The sequence below is a fragment of the Lutra lutra genome, chromosome 12 (genome assembly GCF_902655055.1).
Source record: "Lutra lutra chromosome 12, mLutLut1.2, whole genome shotgun sequence".
Lineage (NCBI taxonomy): Eukaryota > Metazoa > Chordata > Mammalia > Carnivora > Mustelidae > Lutra > Lutra lutra.
Genome location: NC_062289.1, coordinates 18,747,712 through 18,768,583, shown reverse-complemented (window position 1 = coordinate 18,768,583; position 20,872 = coordinate 18,747,712). Strand labels below are relative to the sequence as shown.

Here is a 20,872-nt window from a genome sequence, read left to right as displayed (position 1 = left end):
GCTCTTTCTAAAACGGAAGTGAAGTTATTTCTCATGCTTAAATTTCTTTAATGAATCCCATGGCCTCACCTCACATGTTAGCTTCTTGGGAGCTAAGGCTGTGTCTCTTTCACCTCTCTGTCTGTCCTGTCTGCTGTGGGTTTGGTACCAAGTAGCCTGGGTGCCCCATCAATATTTAAGAGCATGGAGGGAACTTTGCATGGTCACCTATCTTCACCATTCTAATGGCTTTGCTTGTTGGAAGTGCCAGCTTCTCTCCTTCAGATCTTTCCCAATTTTATGGGCCAGGCAGATCTTCCTTATTTTAAAGCTCTCCCTAGTCCTGCAGCATTCATCACTTTCCTATTCTTTGATTTCTAAAGCAGCATGTTGTCTTAAGAAAGAACAGCGTACTTACCGAACTATATTTATTGCACTGTGTTATAACTACTTGGTGGTATAACCTCTACCTGGGTAATTGTAGCAAAAAGGTGAAAATCATAGAAGGTTTCAAAGGAAGTTCCTTCTCCACAAGAATATACTTTGCCCAGTTCTGAGATATATGATTCTGCTTATAATTTAGGGTTCTAAATCATTCAAGGTTGTAATTTTAAGTTTATACTTTAGTACAGTTTTGTGTCAAGACAGATTTGCCTTTGTTTCTCAACACGTTGAGGTTGAACAATAAATCTTTGTTTTATTGTGTCTTCTGAAACCAAAATTGGTGTTGAGTCAGCTCATAGCCTGCAAATCAAACAGAAATCTTTGAAAAAGTACATGCAATGAATTAAAAGTATTAGGTGTGATTTTTATCATGGATCCTTTTCAGGTTCTTGTTGGGAAAGAGGGATAATAAAGCTTTATCCTCTTATATTATTATTCTGTTGATGTAGTTAATGTGTTTTCTATTCCTTGTGTATATTTTGGTAAGTGTTTCTTTTGCTGCTTTCAGAATTGTTTGTAATTACTATTATGTGAGAACAGTTTTCTAAAAAAAAAAAATCAAAATGCTAATAGGAAGAATGTATTTCATTTCCTTAGAAATAACTACCAAACCTCATGTTACACAATGATTATTATATTCTTACTCAGGCTGGAAGACATTTTGCTTATTTTACCTATATTTTTTCATCTAATTACTTTGTGACCTTTAATGAACTAACTTGTTTTTGATAAATTGAAATGATTTATAGAATAAGGGGTAAATACTCTCAAATTTTTTGCAGGAAGACTTTTCTCTCAGACATGCTGTTATATTTTATATTTTTGATGTTATTGCAGAAGGAAAAGTGGATACTGTGTCTTTAATGGAAAGCAAAAGGTTATCTTTCTCTGGCCTTTGTGTGTATGTGCTGATGTGGATGTAGGCAGCCAGACAGGCAATGTGTGCAGAGAGACTAGGGAACCGGCTGTGGATCGATAGAAGTGGTGTGAAGTGAATTAATGCGAGGCAGGCCGTCTGTCTGTCATAAGGATTGTGGGGAACGTGGGGCAGTGTGGTCAGTCACTGCAGAGATCTGCTTCCAATAAATTCAAGCCTTCTGCCTGAAAAGAAACTCTAGGTGCACTCATTCTCCCTTCCTTATTGTTAAATTTTACTTTATTCAAAGTAAATGTTCCTATCAAATTATTGCCTCTGGTATGCTTTAATTGGAACACCACAAAGCCACAGTTGTGAGAAACTGATGAAATAAAAATACCTTCTATTTTTTTCAGATCCGTTTTTCACCCTCAGTGCAAATCTCTATCACTATGGGAATGAGAAATTGCATTTTTGTTCATATTTATGAATATCATAGTATATGTTTTCCTGAATCCTAACAATACTGTTTATCACTTTCATCCATCTAATCTTCAATAAAATAATAAAATTATAATGAACTCAAATGGTTTTATATCCCAGTATGGATTAAAGCGCTGTATTTTAAATGTTACTTTATTAAAATTTAGTATTTAGTCTTTGATTATTAAGTTAATCACACGACGTGGAGATCTTCTGAGTTCATATTATTTACCTTTACTCAGATAGCATTAGCCAGTAGGAGAAAAATATTTATGAAGGTAATTTATAAGCTTTTGAAAGAGAAATTTTAGAGTAATGTACCTGATTTTGCTGAAGTAGTGAGAGGCGAGTGCTGTTTTAGCCCTTTGATTTTGAAAACTGTGTCTCATATTTACATTTTAAAAAATATTTTTTCTATAGTGATTAAAAATATTGCAGACAAATAGGAAAGAGAGAGTGTACGTGTGTGTGTGTGTGTGTGTGTATACATACATATATATATATATGTATGTATATATAAATCTCACAGTGGAAGTGATCTCAGTGTTTAGAATCCAGATGACTGGAGAGCTCATGATAGTCTTCCCTGTCCTCTGATTCTTCCTTCGGCTGCCAGCCACACACACCCCCACCCTGCCCCTTTCACCACACGTCCAAACTTACTCAGACCTGTTTTCTGTTCCATCCCATTTTTCCCTTGTTTTCCTCCTGATTCACAGTATAGAACCCATTTATAGACACCTATTGTCTGGCATTATATACATTCATTTTTTTTTATTCTGTGAAATCTGGCTTTGGGGACTAACCTGTTTTTTAAGTAGCTCTCCTCTTTCTATTATTTTTTTGTATCTCCTTTGTTAGAGTATCTCTTTACTTTATCTCACTGTCATCATCTCTTTATTGTACATCTTTCCTCAAAGCTTACTGCTTACTCCTATTTTCTTACTATATTTAAAGGACATAATTTGTATCATGGGACTGAAAGAATTCAGTCCTATTCAAGACGTATTTATGAGGGGCGCCTGGGTGGTTCAGTGGGTTAAGCCGCTGCCTTCGGCTCAGGTCATGATCCCAGGTCCTGGGTTCGAGCCCCACATCGGGCTTTCTGCTCAGCAGGGAGCCTGCTTCCTCCTCTCTCTCTGCCTGCCTCTCTGCTTATTTGTGATTTCTCTCTGTCAAATAAATAAATAAAATCTTTAAAAAAAAAAAAAGACGTATTTATGAGATGTGCATTATTGCCAGATATTTTGGGGATACTCAGGAAATAACTACGTCTTAAATATTATGGTGTGGTTTGACAAATAAGCTTCCTTACATCAAGTGTATAAGAAATAGCAAAGTACCGACATATAATTAATTGACAACTTTTGTAATCTTTATTATTAATATGCAAGAAACTGAGGCTTCCGTGTAAGTATTTTCAAAGTGGACTTTTCATATTTCTCAGGAATATTTCATCATCTTATTGATAGTGGACAGTGGTAAACTGACTTTTATGCTTCAAAAAGTTTAGTTTGGTTTTCTGTGCCCAGAAGAAAGTAAAACAATTTTCTCTAGTCTTAGTGTCTCATGGAAAGCATGAAACACTACACTCTGGCATGATCCTCAGTTCTCTTTAGTGACAGTGATATAGTACCTTCTGTTTTATCAGTTTCTTTTTAAAGTTAGGTTTATTGAAGTATAATGTATATATAGTAAAGATCACCCTTTTTTCAGGAATTTTATTGTTCTTTGGGTTTTAAGTAAATATGGGTAGTCCTGTGCCCCACTTCCACAATCAACATATTTTCGAACATTTCGAACATTTATTTTTGGAGCACCAGGCTGGCTCAATCAGTGGAGTCTCTGACTCTTGATCTCGGGGTCATGAGTTTGAGCCCCAGGAAAGATTACTTAAAAAATAAAATTAAAAAAAAAACCCCAAACATATATTTTCATTACTCAAAAATATTTGCTAATACCACTTTGTAGTCAGTCTCTTACCCACACCCCTAGCCTCCAGCAGGCATTTTTAAAATTTCGATCCTACAGTTAGTTGCCTTTTACAGAATGTCTGCTCTAATGTCAGCCTGCTAAGAAAAGATGGTAATAGGACATGTAATGATTGCCATGCTTGGAGGGATTAAATAACAGTTCAGCTCATCTTTTGCTGTAATTGTATGGTCCAAAAGTTCAGAAGGAAAAGTCTCTATCATTTCCTCAAAGTGAACTGTTAAGGTTAGATTTAATGATCTGCAACATTTGTATTTGAGAGTTGGTAGTAGTAAAGTGGTCTTCCCATTCTCAGTATCTCTTCCTTGTGATCTCCCAACATAAGTTAGGAATCTTAGGTATTTTGTTACCAACCCAATGCCCAGTTTGAAGTTAAGATAGTTAACTGGTATTTAAAAAAGTGAAATATATGTAATTTTGAAATAACCATACCAATCTTTTTTTATTGACTGGTACCAAAAGAACCCAGGTATTTTGACTGTGAGGACTAATAGAGTGAGTTAAGGCCAAAATCAAGAATATGATCTAATTTAAAAAAAAATATTAAAAACGAGCATTACTCCTTCCTCACACAAAATATTCATGGTATATTTTGTTTTCTTATTGTACAAATAAGAAGTTCCCTTGGCTCTTCCCCCCGCTTTTTTTTTTCTTCAGGTGCATGATAGTAAAGGTACCAAGAGAGTACGTAGAAGGAGCACTGTTGCAGTGGTTCATCTGGAATGTTAGAGGGAGACTTTTAAAAAATAGTTTTATTGAGTATAATCCATATGCCATTAAATTCACACTTGAAAGTTCACAATTCAGGGTGGTTTTTTTATTTTGTTTTTTTGTTTGTTTGTTTGTTTTAAGCATATTTACAGAGTTGTGCAACCCTTACCCCTCCCTCCAGTAACCCTCAATTTGTTGCCTATGATTAAGAGTCTCTTATGGTTTGTCTCCCTCTCTGGTTTTGTCTTATTTTATTTTTTCTTCTCTTCCCCTATGATGCTTTGTTTTGTTCCTTAAATTCCATCTGTCAGTGAGATCGTATGATAATTGTCTTTCTCTGATTGACTCATTTTGTTTAGCTTAATACCCTCCAGTTCTATCCACATTGTTGCAAATGGCAAGATTTCTTTCTTTTTGATGGCTGAGTAATATTCCATTGTATATAAAAGGAATTCTGTACCTATGGTATCATTCCCCATTTCCCCCCACTCCCAAGCCCTAAGTACACAAATATACTTTATAGATTTGTCTATTTGGGACATGTCATGTAAATGGAATCATATAACATGTGATGTGTTCTGACTGGCTTCTTTACTTCATTTCCTTGTATTGATGATTAATATTCCACTGTATGAATATATCATGATTTGTCATTCAATAAATTGTGATATATTTATACTTTTATTCATCAGTTGATGGACAACTCAGATTGTTTACACTCTTTGACTTTTATGAGTAATGCTGCTGTGAACATTCATATATGAGTCTGTGTGGACGTAGGTTTTCATTCCTTGGGAGGACAATTGCTAGGTTACCTCTGTTTAACCTTTTGAGAAACTGCCGGACTGCTTACTGTAGAATTTTCAGAGTTCCTAACATAGGAACACCTGGCTGGCTCAGTCTGTAGAACAACTCTTGATTTTGGGTTTGTGGTTGGAGCCCCCTACACTGGGTGTAGAGATTACTTTAAAAAATCTTTAAAATGAAAAAAACTTGAAAAAGAGTACCTTATATAGTTTAGCTACTAGCCCCTTGTTAGATATGTGGTCTGTGAATCTTTTGTACTAATCTACAGCTTGTTTTTCATTTTTTTAATGAGATTTTATGTGAAGCAAAAGCTTTTAATTCTGATGAAATCCACTTTGGCATTTTTTTTTCTTTTATGGATTGTGCTTTTGGTAGCATGTCTAAGCATAGAACTCAAGGGTTTTCTCTTTTTCTCTAAAAGTTTATAATTTTATGTTCTACATTTAAGTCCATGATCCATTTTGAGTTAATTTTTATAGAAGGTCTGAGCCTTAGGTTGAGGTTCTTATTTTTGCCTATGGATGCCCAGTTCTAATAGCCCACTTGTTGACGAGATTGTCTTTCCTCCATTGAATTGCATTTGCACCTGTCAAAAATCAGTTGTGCATATTTGTATGCATCTTCTTCTTGGTTCTTTATTTTGTTCCATTAACCTGAAACCACATAGTTTTAATAAATGTAACTATATAAGAAGTCTAGAAATGGAGTATATGGGTTTTTTTCTACCTTTTCCTTCTCCTAAAGTTCTAGCTATTCTAGTTCCTTTGTCTTCCCATAGAATTTTTTCATTTTATTTTATTTCTTTTCAGTATTCCAGCATTCATTGCTTATGCACCACACTCAGTGCTCCATGCAATATGTGCCATATAATTTTAAAATAATTTTGTTTGTATCTACAAAAAAAATCGTGCAAGAATTTTGATACAAATTGGATTAAACCTGTGTATCAATTTATGGAGAAGTGATATCTCTACTATTTGTTGAATCTTTCCAATACATAAACATGACACGTCTTTCCATTTCATTTACTTAGATCTTACTGATTTTCTTCATCAGTATTTTGTAGGTTTCAGCATATAATTCTTGTCGTATATTTTTGTTTCAGATTTATTTATTTGAGAGAGAGAGAGAGCTAGTGAGTGAGCTGGGGTGTGGGGTGGAGGGAGAGAGAATCTCAAACAGACTCCCTGCTGAGAGCAGAGTTGGATGCAGGGCTTGATGTCATAACACGAGATCATGACCTGAGCCGAAATCAAGAGTCAGGTACTTAACTGAAAGCCATGTAGGTGCCCCTGTATATGTTTCTTTTAGATTTACACTTAAGTATATCAGCTTTTTGAACCATTGTTAGTAGTATTTTTTTTAAAAGATTGTATTTATTTATTTGACAGAGAGATAGAGGGCACAAGTAGGCAGAGGGAGGCAGAGGGAGAAGCAGGCTCCCCGCTGAGCAGGGAGCCTGACATGGGGCTCTATCCCAGGACCCTGGGATCATGACCTCAGCTGAAGGCGGCTGCTTAACCAGCTGAGCCACCCAGGCGCCCCAAGTAGTATTTTTTTAAATGTAGCTTCATTGCCAGCATATAAAAATGTAATTAATAATTTTTTTTTTCTTATATTCTACAGCCTTGCTGAGCTCTCCTATTCAGTTTTGGTTTTGTTTTTGTTTTGTCTGTTCCTTTGGATTAGCTATGTGGACTGTCATTTTATCCTTAAATAGGGATAGTTTACTTCATTCATTCCAAACTGTATCCATTTTCTTTTCTTGCTTTATTACACTGGCTAGAAGTTCCAGTGCTCTGTTAAATAAGAGAGATCAGTGTGGAGAGCTTTGCTTCATTTTTGGTCATAGGAGGAAAGCATTTGGTCTTTCACCATTAAGTACAATGGTACAGATTTTTAGCAGTTGCTCTTTATCAAGTGAAGAAATTCTGCTCTGTTTCTGTTTTTCTGAAAGGTTTCTTTTTTTAATCATGGGTTGATGTTGAATTTTGTCAAATGATGAATGTGATCATATGCTCTTTTTCTTCTTTAGCCTATTAATATTTTGGTTAGGTTAATTGATTTTGAACATGGAACAGACTTCCATCCCTGGAGTAAATCTCAGTTGATTATGGTGTGTAATTCCTCATCTGTGTTGTTGAATTCTGTTTCCTTACATTTCAGTTAGGACTTTTGAGACTAAGTGATATCAATCTGTAGTTTTCTTTTTTCTGTTTTTCTTTTCTTTATATTTTCTTTCTTTCTTTCTTTTTTTTTTTTTTTTGTCAAGAGTTAAAGGATCTTATAACTTTTTCTTGGAAAGCATGAATCAAAGAACCAGTTTCAGCATAGCTACATCTTGGTCTTTGAACCTGGTTACTTTGAGAAATGTATGTTTGCTCTTTAAGCTCTGTCCCAAAGTATTGACTACCCACAGTTGACTGGTCACTGGGCACAGCACAAGAACTTCATGATGGGGCTTGACAGCATCGATACTTGGTATTGTGTGAGTCCATGAGTTTTCATGGTTATGCTGTGATGTTTTGTCATACCTCCTATCCTGCCCCAAGCAACTCATTCCCTGGAAAACTTCATGGTGAAAAGGATATTGGGGTTTGAAATCAGAAGACCTGTGTGTCAGTACTTGTTCTCAAATTTAATAGCTGTGTTATGTTGAACAGTTACTTAACCTCTTTGATTAAATGAGATGAATTTAAATGGATTTATACACTTGTTACTACATAAACACTAGCTTTATTTTTATTGAATCCTAAATACTGAAAATACTAATAAAAGATTGGTACTGTCTAAACTGTTCCTTAATATCTTTTCCCAATTTCTCTGATCATTTTCATTATTATCAAGTATTAAGTAAGACTGAGAGATTTCAGAGGTTTATATTTTTATTTAATCTGATGTAATCTTTGATTTTGTGTTTAGGCACTAAATCTTTAGAAATGTGGCATTTACCTAATTTCCTCCCCCTTAGGATTATTTTAATGAAAGCCATTTTAAATTAAGTAATTAACTGCATAGTATTTTTCTAGTAATCTCGCTCCCTTTTTTAAACTTTTATCTTGAAAACCCAGCAACATGATACTGCAGAGGGATGGCGTCATTTGGCATTCATCAGTGACCATTGAATTTAGCGCTGCTCAGTTTTTATTAGATCAGTTCTGAACGAAGTAGTCATACTAACATGGTGTGCCCTCCTCCCCAAATGGAAGTCATTAGGCGTTGGAAGTATCTACTGGTAGATCTAGTTCTGGGTCATTCAGGTGGTTCAAGACTAAGATTTTTCCTCTCTTGATAATTGGTAAACCTGAGGCAGCAAGATTGAATTTCACATAGAAATGTTTAAGTTAATACACCTTCGGGAAAAAAGGAGTCCTTGAATATTTATAGCTTTTGATTTTTAAAATATTTTGATGGATACTATGCTTGCAATTATTGAAGTACTTATTTAAAAGATTGATTAGAAGGTTCAATTCCTAAAGTACTTCCAAAGGTGAAATTTCTGTATTTCGTGATTTAGTAATATCTGTTGATAACTGTATGAAAAATATTGAGACACCCTCCTATCCATTACCAAATTAGAAATAAGGTAGTAGACAACAAAATATATCTTCAAACGTGGAAAAATAGTGTATAAGGAACAGACATGTGTAACAGTTGGCAAGTTCCCAGGTGATTTATAGAATGGAAGCTTCTGGCCCCCAATCTAGTACAAGCTGTCTGCTTCAGTTAGGTTCCTTCAATGTGATAATGATCAGATCTCATATCTAATTCCTCCATAGACAGAGATAGTATCCACTTTGGGTCAGTGTATTTTAGGTCTCTTACAGAGATCTAGAGCCCCTGTCATCACCCCTCCTTCCAGTCCTTAAATTATAAGCAAGCTAATATTAGAAGTAAACTTTTAAAATGGTCTTGTACTTTTTAGGCTTTTTTTTTTTTTTTTTTTCTGTGCAGCATGATTATGTCTAGGTCACCTAAAGTAACTGAAGCAAAAATGTTGGAAGGAATCAAGTAAAAATGTAATTTATTGAAGCATCCTTCTGTTTTTTCAAGATCTTAGGTTAAGTTAGTAAAGTCTGTATCCATGCGTATATGTATGTATGTATGTGCATATATAAAGAGAGCACACATGAATATTTTGTTCATTAATTTGTGTCTCAGCCTAATTGTCATAAACATACTGTATTTTTTTTGTCATGTATTGCATCTGTATTCATTAAGTCAATTTAAAAGTTTTAGGTTTTGGTCCACCTTTCTTCTAGTTTTTTAAAACTAAACCTTGTGATTACATGTGTTCTAGCTGGAGTCTCAGCAGAAGCCATGCAGACTATCAGCGCTGCTCCTGATACCTTGGGGCCAGAAGCCAAAGTCCAGGAGGAAGAGCATGACCTTGCAGATGATGACATCACAACTGGTAAGCAGGGACATCTTTAACATAATCTGGATGAACTTTGTCCAAAATTGGAAAATGCTTTTAGATCATTTGTAAGGGAATTAACTATGTTGATGGAAAAGGTGGAAACTTGTATTAATGGAGGGTTTAGTTTTATGAGACTCTTCAGTGTCCTTTTTGATCTTGAAGTAGAAAGAAGCAGAACTATTTATTTGGTCTAGGTTTTTCATTGTTGCTATAACAATGAACCTGCTAACCGTGCATTTGATTTCCTGGAGGCCTTCTAATTCAGAGCTAGGATCATTACGAAGGCCTTGAAATATGTAGAGGAAGAGACCTATTATGTTATGAAAGGTTTTGCAATTATAGGTAAACTGCAAAATACTGAAGTCCTAATGGCAATATATGCAATATAGGCTGTGTGAGGAAGCTTACAGATATTTTCTGTACCTATAGAATATGAGTGGGTGCTGCTTTTTTTTTTTTTTTTAAGATTTTGTTTATTCATTTGTCAGAGATCACAAGTAGGCAGAGAGGCAGGCAGAGAGAGAGACGGGGAAGCAGGCTCCCTGCTGAGCAGAGAGCCCGATGTGGGGCTCAATCCCAGAACTCTGGGGATCATGACCTGAGCCGAAGGCAGAGGCTTAACCCACTGAGCCACCCAGGCGCCCCTAGGTGCTGCTTTTTAAAGTTATTTATGTTGTGTAGATATTGGCCATTCTTACCTGTATTAATTATTACATAAATAAAGGCATAAAGTAAAATTTAAGAAAGCCATATACCACATATGTTCCATATTGTGTATGTTTTATGTTCATCTATGTTCAGCCTGTCTTTTTTAGACTTAAACCAGTTTTAATTGCTGGATCTCCAAATACATCCAGCTCAATTTCTTTTAATGTACAGAGGATTAAAAACAACCCACTATAAATATTTTTATTAGTATTAAGAATGATAAACTGTTTTTTCTATGGATGGTTATTATGTAAAATCTGACCATTTAAATCTGTAATTACTGTGAAGCAACAAATAGTAATTTAATAGTAAATTATTTGAAAAGAAGCATGCCCAGGAAACATCAGGACAATTTTCAATAAAAACTAAAGGGAAAAAAAACAAAAACAAAAACTAAAGGGAGGTTTTTTTTATTCTAAAGCTCTGTATGGCAGGTTCTTTACTGTCTTTCACAGAAGGAAGTTGAAGGAGCCTAATGATCTCCCTTGAAAATTTACAAAGCATACAGAGCAATTACAAAATCTAGAGCCTTGCGCTACTGCTGCAAATAAGTTGTTGACTAAAGTGGGTAACATCTGGTTTCCACTAAAAATGTTGGTGCCCAGTACTTGCTACTTTTTAATCCTTTCAAGGTCTTAGTTCATTGATTTAAAAAAACTTCAACTTAAATATGAATATAAATGATTCCAGAAACTTCCAACTTTTCTGAAAGTCATTTGGCACTTCACAATTATGAAATTGTGTCAGTAGGTACGAAAGGAAATTCTTTTACTTGTAGATCTTTTTTAACTAGTTCTTTATTGTTTTCATTATTTTTAAAAATGTTATAGGTATGTTTTTCCCTGTTAATTTTAAAGGCTTTCTAGTCTATAAAAAGTAGTGGTTTAATTCATAGAGGAAAAGAAGTTGCCTTTGTAGCAGTAGAATAACTCAATTTGCGTTCTGGAATAAAAGCTAAATTTTTGAGCTTTCAAGTAAGCATTATTAAATCAGTACATTGAAATCTTGAATTATGCACTACCAAAGTCATGAGACTGCAAATAATACTTGACTGTGCTTTTACTGTTGAAAAAAATCAAGAAGCCGGGCACCTGGGTGGCTCAGTTGGTTAAGGGAATGCCTTCGGCTCAGGTCATGATCCAGGAGTCCTGGGATTGGGTCCTGCATTCGGGCTGCCTGCTCAGCAGGGAGTCTGCTTCTCCCTCCGACCCTCTCCCCTCTCATGCTCTCTCTCACACAGTCTCTCTCAAGTAAATAAATAAAATCTTTAAAAAAAAAACCCCAAGAGGCTTAAAAATGAAAATCTCATTTGGAGAGTCCATTAATGCTACATAAACTATATTTTAATCTGTACAAAGTTAAACATATGTGATGAGTGGTTTTGACCAATTGATTTATTCATTTCATGGCATGGGTACTAGAGGCAAGAATGGTCAGAGAATTTAAATAACTAAAAAAGGCTTCCTTTACGTGTTGTCACAGCAGCTAGCATGCTGCAGTCTCTAGATCGTTCAGGTTACCTTTCAATTGTGCGACTTGATTAAGACGTGGTATAGATTTTTGTGAGGGTTTAGAAGAAAACCATATTTCTTTCTATTGACTAGAATTCCATATAAATTACATTATGAAAAATATGGTTGATGCGTTGAGAGAAACCTGTTTCAGGCCAATAATCTTATTCTGGGGTAACCACCATTGTAGAGCACAAGTACTAGAGAAGGGAAATCTGGGCAGTTTAGCCAATGATTTTGAAAAATCTGGGGTTTTGTTGGTTACTTAAAAGGCATTGCTCCATTAATATCTTCTCATAAGATAAATAGAAATTATATCATGGCAGACATACTTGCCTGTATTTTGAACGCATTCTTATTTAGAAGTTCTAGTTTGGCTAATGTGCATCGTTATATTAATTTTGTATTTGTAGCAATCTGGGACTTCATTCTTCAATTACCTTAATTAAACAACTGACCAAGATACCAGTTAAATATGAAATATGATTTAGGGCTTACATGGAATAATTATTTTTGAAATTTTTCTTTTTAATGAGAAAGCATGAGATATGAATGTTGTCTTAGGACACTGATCTGAGCCTAGCAGGCTTTGTTAGTGTTCGCCTTATAAAAGGAGAGAAGCATGGATAAAGCTATATGTGTTAGCTATGATTAATTGGAACTAATTAAATTTATTTGAAATGAAGAATCTTAACTGGAAGAGAACAGCTGGAAAAACTGGGAAGAAAAAATTGAGTCTTGATTGAGACAATTTAAACCTTCACCCTGTCATTTAAAAAATACACGGCAGCTTCTTTCTATATCTTTCTTTTTAAAGCTAATATGTATTGATCGGCTCTACAAAGTAATGCCAGTATGCCGTGGTCAACACACGTACTCTGTTTTACTCAGCGTTCTGTCTTAAGGTTCATCAGATTTTTTCCTTTAACCAAATGTTTTCAATTACACATCAAAGCTGTATGAGCCATTTTCACAGATTGATACAGTTTTTATGTAGAAAAAATATTAAAACCTATTTCTTGTAATTTTTTTATATTAAAATACAGTATGCATAGGAAATACACTTTTTTCATTCTTTTTCATTGGAATTGCTTCAGGTTTTACAATACTCTGTGTATGAAAATCTGTTTTAACAACAATAATGGTATTTTCTTTACAGTAGAAAGAATGGCATTGATTGTTTCGAGAGTATACTTTCAGCATCACATGAATACTACTGTATACATGTGTTTGCTTTTGCTTGTACAGTATACTTTTGTTTTTAGTATTGTAACTTAAATGTTTATTTAAATATATGGTCATTATTTGTAAATAATATGTTCTTGTTTTCATTACAATATTAAATAGGTCACAATTATAGAGCAAATCTCACTAAGAACTGACTTATGTAAGAAAAATTTTAGATAAACTATAATCTTTTTTTAAAGTAGACCTTTTAGGTGACATAGTTAATTACATAGTTTTTATCATGGTAAGCGATTGGCATTCTGAATGACGATGAAGCTCTACGTCCCCTAAATGTTGCATTTTAAAACAGCGTACCCCTAATTGCAGTTAAAAAGAATTTTGGAAAGATTCCATTCACAAACCTGCATGGATCCCTTTAAGAAAGTCACTCAGTTCTTCTGAGGGTCCTACTGCAGTACCCTGCCCCTTGTTCAGTACAGCATGGACACACTGACCATGTAACAGTGATAAAGGGTCAGAAGTCACTGACATTGTCAAGAAGAGACTGCTTCATAGTAGATCAGCAGAATAGTTGACAGATTCAGCTGCTTACAACAAAAGCAGCAATGATACATGGATTCAGATGGGAGTGTTGACTGTATTTGTTATATTTCTTGCAAAATTTAAATGCAGTTTTAAAAAATGACAAATGCTGTGGAAAAAAGAAAAAATGGAGAAGGGTAAGAGAAATGGAAAGTAACATTTATTGACAATTTACTAAGTATGACTATGTACTAAGAACTTTACCTTTGACTAACAACATTTTGAAGTGGATACTGATATTTTTCTGGATAATATATAGATGAGGAAACAAAGTCAGAGAGGTCACTTTTGCAGGATCATCACATACTTAAGAACTGGTAGATCTGAGACTTAAAATGAGTCTTGCCTGATCCGAAAGCTTATGTGCGGTCTTAAATACCATCCCACACTGCCTAATGTTCTTAAATTCACTGAATTTCAGCATCTTTTTTCTTTTCAAATGTGAGATGATGGCACAGTCTACCTTTATTGCTTTGGATATCAGACATAAACCTGGTAATTGCTGGATATCTTATTGTTTAAAATATAAACTTGTCATTCTAAATTTAGACCAAGAGATTATCTCCTTTAGAAAAAAACCCATCACGTTTTTTTTTTAAGATTTTATTTATTCCTGAGAGATAGAGAGAGAGCAAGCACAAGCAGGGGGAGTAGCAGGCAGAGGGAGAAGCAGACTCCCCACTGAGCAGGGAGCCTGATGCAGGGTTCCATCCCAGGACCCTGGGATCATGACCTGAGCAGAAGGCAGATACTTTACTGACTGAGCCACCCAGGCATCCCCATCACATATTCTTTAAATGTTCTTTTTAAATTTCTTCTTCACATTATTTAAAACTACTGTGATGTAAGACTGTAAACATAAGTAGTGTTTATTACTATGTTATTGCATACATGTAAGATGAAATATTTATTGTTTAGCTTTTTGAGGTCATCAATATAAAACTGACATGTTAACATGTATTCGTACGCTAAACTCAACGTCTCTAGTATATTAAGATAGAGCTGGAAAGGACATCTAGTCTGAGACTGTTGTGCATTTTACTGTTTACTATGGGCCCTATTCACAAACTGTCTCTACATTTGTTTGACTGAAAGATAGGAAATTTACATCCTGTTAAAATACAGGTACGTTCCAAAGAATTTGGGGCATTATGTATTCAGAAATCAGAAGTACATTCCAACAAAGTGCCAGAGGCCTTATAATTATTATACTAGAATAAACTTCTATACTGCATCCTTTTCCTTTCCTTCTCATTCTTTAACTTATAATTGATGGTCTAAAAAACAGTACTACATCTATGTGAATTTTTTAAAAAAATATTTATTTATGTGAGAGAGAGGGAGAGTGAGAGGAAGAAGCAGAGTCCCCCCAAGCTGAGAGCCCAAATTGGGATTTGATCCCGGTACCCTGAGATCATGACCTCAGCTAAGGGTAGACACTTAACCAACTGAGCCACCCAGGTACCCAGATCTATGTTAATTTTAAGTCATTTGCTCTAAATTATTTCCCTGCCCTTGCTTTTGACTGCAGAATGTTAGTGGTACAAAATCAGTTTACTATATTATGGTCTTTGGATGATTATAAATTATTAACACTATGGTTATTTACCATGCAGTTTTCATGAAAACAGATATCAAGAAAAACAAAAGTGTGGATTTTTAAAAAAAATATTTTAGACTTTTTTTTTTTTTTTTTGAGATTTTATTTATTTACTTGACAGATAGAGATCACAGGTAGGCAGAGAGGCAGGCAGAGAGAGAGAAAGGGAAGCAGGCTTCCCGCCAAGCAGAGAGCGGATGTGGGGCTCGAGCCCAGGACCCTGAGATCATGACCTGAGCTGAAGGCAGTCTTAACCCACTGAGACACCCAGGTGCCCCCAAAGTGTGGATTTTTGAGTGAAATATATAACTCCAAATAATTTACATTTCTATACTTTTAATCAGGGGGAAGAAAAAGTGAATTAAAATTTGTTTGGTGTTGGGGCGCCTGGGTGGCTCAGAGGGTTAAGCCTCTGCCTTCGGCTCAGGTCATGATCTCAGGGTCTTGGGATCGAGCCCCACATCAGGCTCTCTGCTCAGCAGGGAGCCTGCTTCCTCCTCTCTCTCTGCCTGTCTCTCTGCCTACTTGTGATCTCTGTCTGTCAAATAAATAAATAAAATCTTTAAAAAAAAAATTTGTTTGGTGTTTAATACTTGGGTTTACTTGCATGTTAATAGGGTGTTAAGAATTCCTAGATATAGTATTTGAGAGTTTCTGATAGGAATATTAAAATATAACCAGAATTATAGCTTTTAGTCATTCATTTTCTTTCTCATACTTTACCTCTGGTAAGTATGGCTTTCCCTTTTCTTTGTTTTTAACTACTACTTACGTTAATAACTATCAAATCTGTATCTCCAATCTAGGCTTTTCTTCTGAATATCAGATTAATATGTCTTTCAGCCTGAATGTCCTGTAGATGCCTACTATATATTCATTTACAATTATCCAAAGACTTTATTATACTACACATATTTTCTAGTAGCTAACATACCTTCTGTGCTTGGAAGGTGTAGATACTATACTTGGTATGGTCCCAAATGAGCCCTACTTTTTGCTAAAACTCATCTCCTTTTATATTTATATCTCATTATCTCATTTCATATTTATATCTCATTTAAAGGCATCACTAAGGGTACCATTAACTACCCACCATCCCAAACTAGAAATCAAGGGATAATCCTGGCTTTCCCACTTTCCGACAATGTCTGCATGTAGTTAGTCCCAGTTCTTGTAAAATGCACCTCTTAAATATCTCCTGATGATTTTCCTTTACTCCATTTCCACAAAGAAGGCATAGGTCTGGACTTCTATTTTTTTCTATTTTGGATTATTATCATTATATTCTCCTGCAACCATCTCCCTTCATTCCCTTGCCCTCCTTTTTGGTTCGTCCCTTCCATTGCTCAGAGTGTTAGAAGCCGACTCATCACCGTTCACCCTCGTTAAGTGCTGCTTCATGGCTTCCTGTTGCTTATAACACAAAATCCAAACACCTCAGTGAGGTGTCTAGGGCCCTACAAAGAGTGGCTCCCATCTTGAGCTTCCCTGGCTGCTATGGCAACATTGGAATTTGTTTCCGCAGGGGACCCTGCTGCTTCATGACTTAGACTTTGCCCACACCTCTTCCTCTGACTGCTGTGCTGCCCTCAGTGTCTCACACACGCGGTGTAGCTCTGAGGGTTCCCTCCAAACCCGGCTTGCGTTTCACCATCTTCCTGAATCCCTTCTGGAAGATGTCCCAGTTTGTTATATACGCTTCTGCCCTTGCACTCGGTAGTATTGTTACATGACCATTTCCCTTGCCCTCTGTGTCATGTGGGGACATGTGACTTTTACTTTGTATTTCTAGCAATAAAATAGTAAGTACCCTGGCATGTAGCATCTTCTTAATAAATGTTTATTGAATGACTGACTGAATTAGTGAATTCATAAGATAACTCCAATTTCAAAAAGAACTCCTTACATATCAGCAATTTAGTTGTATATATTTACTATGTCTTTCCTATTCTTATATATTATGTGTCTATTTCCTTAGCACTCTCCTTCCTTTTTAGTGGGTGTTTAATGACTCAAAAAGCATTTGTAACACATTCGTGAGAGAAATAGGCTCCTTTCTAGATAAACTGTCTACTGATATTGTGAAAGTGAGACTTGGAACCAATCTAAGAACATAATTATCTCCATTGAATCAGTAGCTGTTGATTCCCATTTAAAAGTTGATCTTTTTGTCTTGGAAAACGTGTCTTCAGAATTAGGAAGAAGATATGATCCATTAGATTTAAATGGGGAAAGATACAAAAAAATGCCTGGGAAAATGTGTTCTGTAATTTAAATCTTAATGAGGGGATGGAAGGTGGGATGTGTTATTGTGGGATACACAGGCAGAGAAGCAGATGGAAAACTCTGGAGAGCCCACTCCGTGGTCTGCACTGACCCAAACCGGAGATGTGCTTATGGATGGTGGCGCTGGGTTCTTACAAGTTTTGGTTGCTCTCCCCCTCTCGCTTCAGTCATGCTTTTTCCCCTCTATGCTTATCTTTCCCTTTGCCCTGGGAGCTATGCTGCCTCATGTCCAAGCTCGGCTCTGTCAGTGAAAACCAAAGTCTCTTGTGGATTTCCCGGAGCGAGGGATGTCAGTGTAACTGTTGTCCAAGAATTCCTTCTGGGACTTGGTAACCCACCGTAGGAGAAGTAAGGTGGCTTGTATACGAAGTGGGGAGATGCTCATAGGAAAGAAAGCCATGCAGAATTTTCCAGGAGGCCTGATACTTGAACATATGCCACCAAAGAAGTAAAGTGTGGAATCCTGCTGTATGGGGTGACATACGTAGTATTTTGTGGTGTTCCTCTGGGTGTCTGCAGTGGGTTATTTAGCATGAAGAAAACTTGCTTTTTATCATCCATTGAAATTTTAACGTGTTCAAGATTTCATATGCTCAAGCTAATGTTTATTGGCCTAAGGTGACTTGCCTAAGAACAAGTGCAAAAGAAAATGAGGCAAGAAAAAGAACAAAGAATGTCTAGTAAGTACCATTTGAATGTTTAATGCCTCTTTAAGATTTTCTTTAGATTTTTTTAAAATGGAAATATACAGGAGTAACTGGGTGGTTCAGTCTGTTGAGCGTCTGATTCCTGATTTCTGCTCGGGTCATGATCTCAGGGTCCTGGGGTCTGCGCTCAATGTGGACTCTGCTGGAGATGATCTTCCCCTCCCTCCCTCTCCCTCTGACTCTTGCCCCCTGCTCTTGTGTGCTCTCGCTCTCTCAAATAAATAAAATATTTTAAAAAAGGAAAATTACATAATAATCGATGTATTTTGGCCAAAAAAGTGATTGTGTATTTAAATGAGTTAAATACATTTTGTATACTTGAGGTTTGCTAAGAAAATAGATATTAAATGTTTTCATGACATAAATAAATTATTGTAAAGAATCAAAGGTGCTCTCTTGGCATCAGGGAAATACAAATCAAAACCACAATGAGATATCACCTCACACCAGTCAGAATGGCTAAAATTAACAAGTCAAGAAATGACAGATGCTGGCGAGGATGCGGAGAAAGAGGAACCCTCCTACACTGTTGGTGGGAATGCAAGCTGGTGCAACCACTCTGGGAAACAGCATGGAGGTTCCTCAAAATGGTGAAAATAGAACTACCCTATGACCCAGCAATTGCACTGCTGGGTATTTACCCTAAAGATACAAACGTAGTGATCCGAAGGGGCACGTGCACCCGAATGTTTATAGCAGCAATGTCCACAATAGCCAAACTATGGAAAGAACCTAGATGTCAATCCACAGATGAATGGATAAGGAAGATGTGGTATATATACACAATGGAATACTATGCAGCCATCAAAAGAAATGAAATCTTGCCATTTGCAATGACGTGGATGGAACTAGAGGGTATCATGCTTAGCGAAATAAGTCAATCGGAGAAAGACAACTATCATATGATCTCCCTGATATGAGGGAGAGGAGATGCAACATGGTGGGTTAAGGGGATAGAAGAAGAATAAATGAAACAAGATGGGATTGGGAGGGAGACAAACCATAAGTGACTCTTAATCTCACAAAACAAACTGAGGGTTGCTGGGGGGAGGGAGGTTGGGAGAAGGGGGGTGGGGTTATGGACATTGGGGAGGGTATGTGCTATGGTGAGTGCTGTGAAGTGTGTAAACCTGGCGATTCGCAGACCTGTACCCATGGGGATAAAAATATATGTTTATAAGAATCAAAGGTGCTTTAACATAAATTATTTTAATCAGCTTTCATATTGGCACTGAATCTTTCATAATGATATTTTCTAAAAATAGCACTTTTATTGTATGTGTGTGTGTGTCTGTGTGCGTATGTGCTCATGGTACATCCTATTTGCATGTAATACCTTTGTAAGGAATTGGTCAAATAAACAGTAATTGACATCATCTGAGCAAACTCATCTAAAAGGATCCATTTAAAAATCAGGGAGCAACGGGGCACCTGGGTGGCTCAGTGGGTTAAAGCCTCTGCCTTCAGCTTGGGTCATGTTCCCAGGGTCCTGGGATCAAGTCCCACATCAGACCCTCTGCTCAGCAGGAAGCCTGCTTCCTCCTCTCTCTCTGCCTGCCTCTCTGCCTACTTATATTTCTGTCAAATAAATAAATAAAATCTTAAAAAAAAATCAGGGAGTAGGATGCTTGCCTGGCTCAATCAGTAGAGCACGTGATTCTTGATCTCAGGGTTGTGAGTTTGAGACCCATGTTGGGTGTAGAGATTACTTAAAAATAAAATCTTAAAAAAAAAATTAGGGACTTAGGGGCACCTGGGTGGCTCAGTGGGTTAAAGCCTCTGCCTTCGGCTCAGGTCATGATCCCAGGATCCTGGGATCGAGCCCCACATCGGGCTTTCTGCTCGACAGGGAGCCTGCTTCCTCCTCTCTCTCTGCCTGCCTCTCTGTCTACTTGTGATCTCTCTCTGTCAAATAAATAAATAAAATCTTTAAAAAAAAATGGTGAAACAAGATTTGTCAGAACTTTAAAAAAAAAAATTAGGGACTTAAAGTAATAACTATCACAACTCACTAGCCTTTATTGAGCACCTGATATGTGTCACGCTATGCTCTAGGCTCTTTTTAATCCTTACAAATAATTGTAATAAACTTAATATCAATTACATTTTATAAGACAAGAAAGTAAGTCACAGAATGGTTAAGTAATTTTCCCCATAAAGTCCATAGGAAATGGCAGAGTTAGGATTTGAATCCTGGCTGTTTGCCTCTAGGTCTTGTGCTCTTGAATATAAGTAATTTATTCAAAACCAAGTCATTAAAAAAATGTCTTATAAGAAAAAGAAATGTTTTAAAAAATCTTATAAGAAAAACAAAGAAAACAGATGTATTTATTGTGGCGCATCATTTTCTCTTCATGAAATATAGATACTTCTATTTTAGTTTTTGATAGTTTAATATTTTATGTAGTGCAGGGAAATACTTAATATGTGAAGAAAAGACTTCCTATTTTCTTAAAAAATAAACATAGGGGGTGCCTAGGTGGCTCAGGTCATGATATCAGGGTCCTGGGATTGGCCCTGCACTCAGCAGGGAGTCTGCTTCTCCCTCTGCATCCCACCCCCTATGTTCTCTCTGTCTTTCTCAAATAAATAAATGAA

At 36.2% G+C, this 20,872-nt stretch overlaps 1 protein-coding gene across 4 annotated transcripts in view; it reads left to right on the top strand.

Annotated features, from left to right (window-relative positions):
- Window positions 1–20,872, top strand: part of WDR7 (WD repeat domain 7) — a 371,332-nt gene that overhangs the window by 155,447 nt on the left and 195,013 nt on the right. For all 4 annotated transcript variants that reach the window (XM_047697076.1, XM_047697077.1, XM_047697079.1 and 1 more), the window contains one exon: window positions 9,573–9,686. In XM_047697076.1, the coding sequence (XP_047553032.1) occupies window positions 9,573–9,686 (114 nt within the window). The remainder of the gene's footprint in view (window positions 1–9,572; window positions 9,687–20,872) is intronic.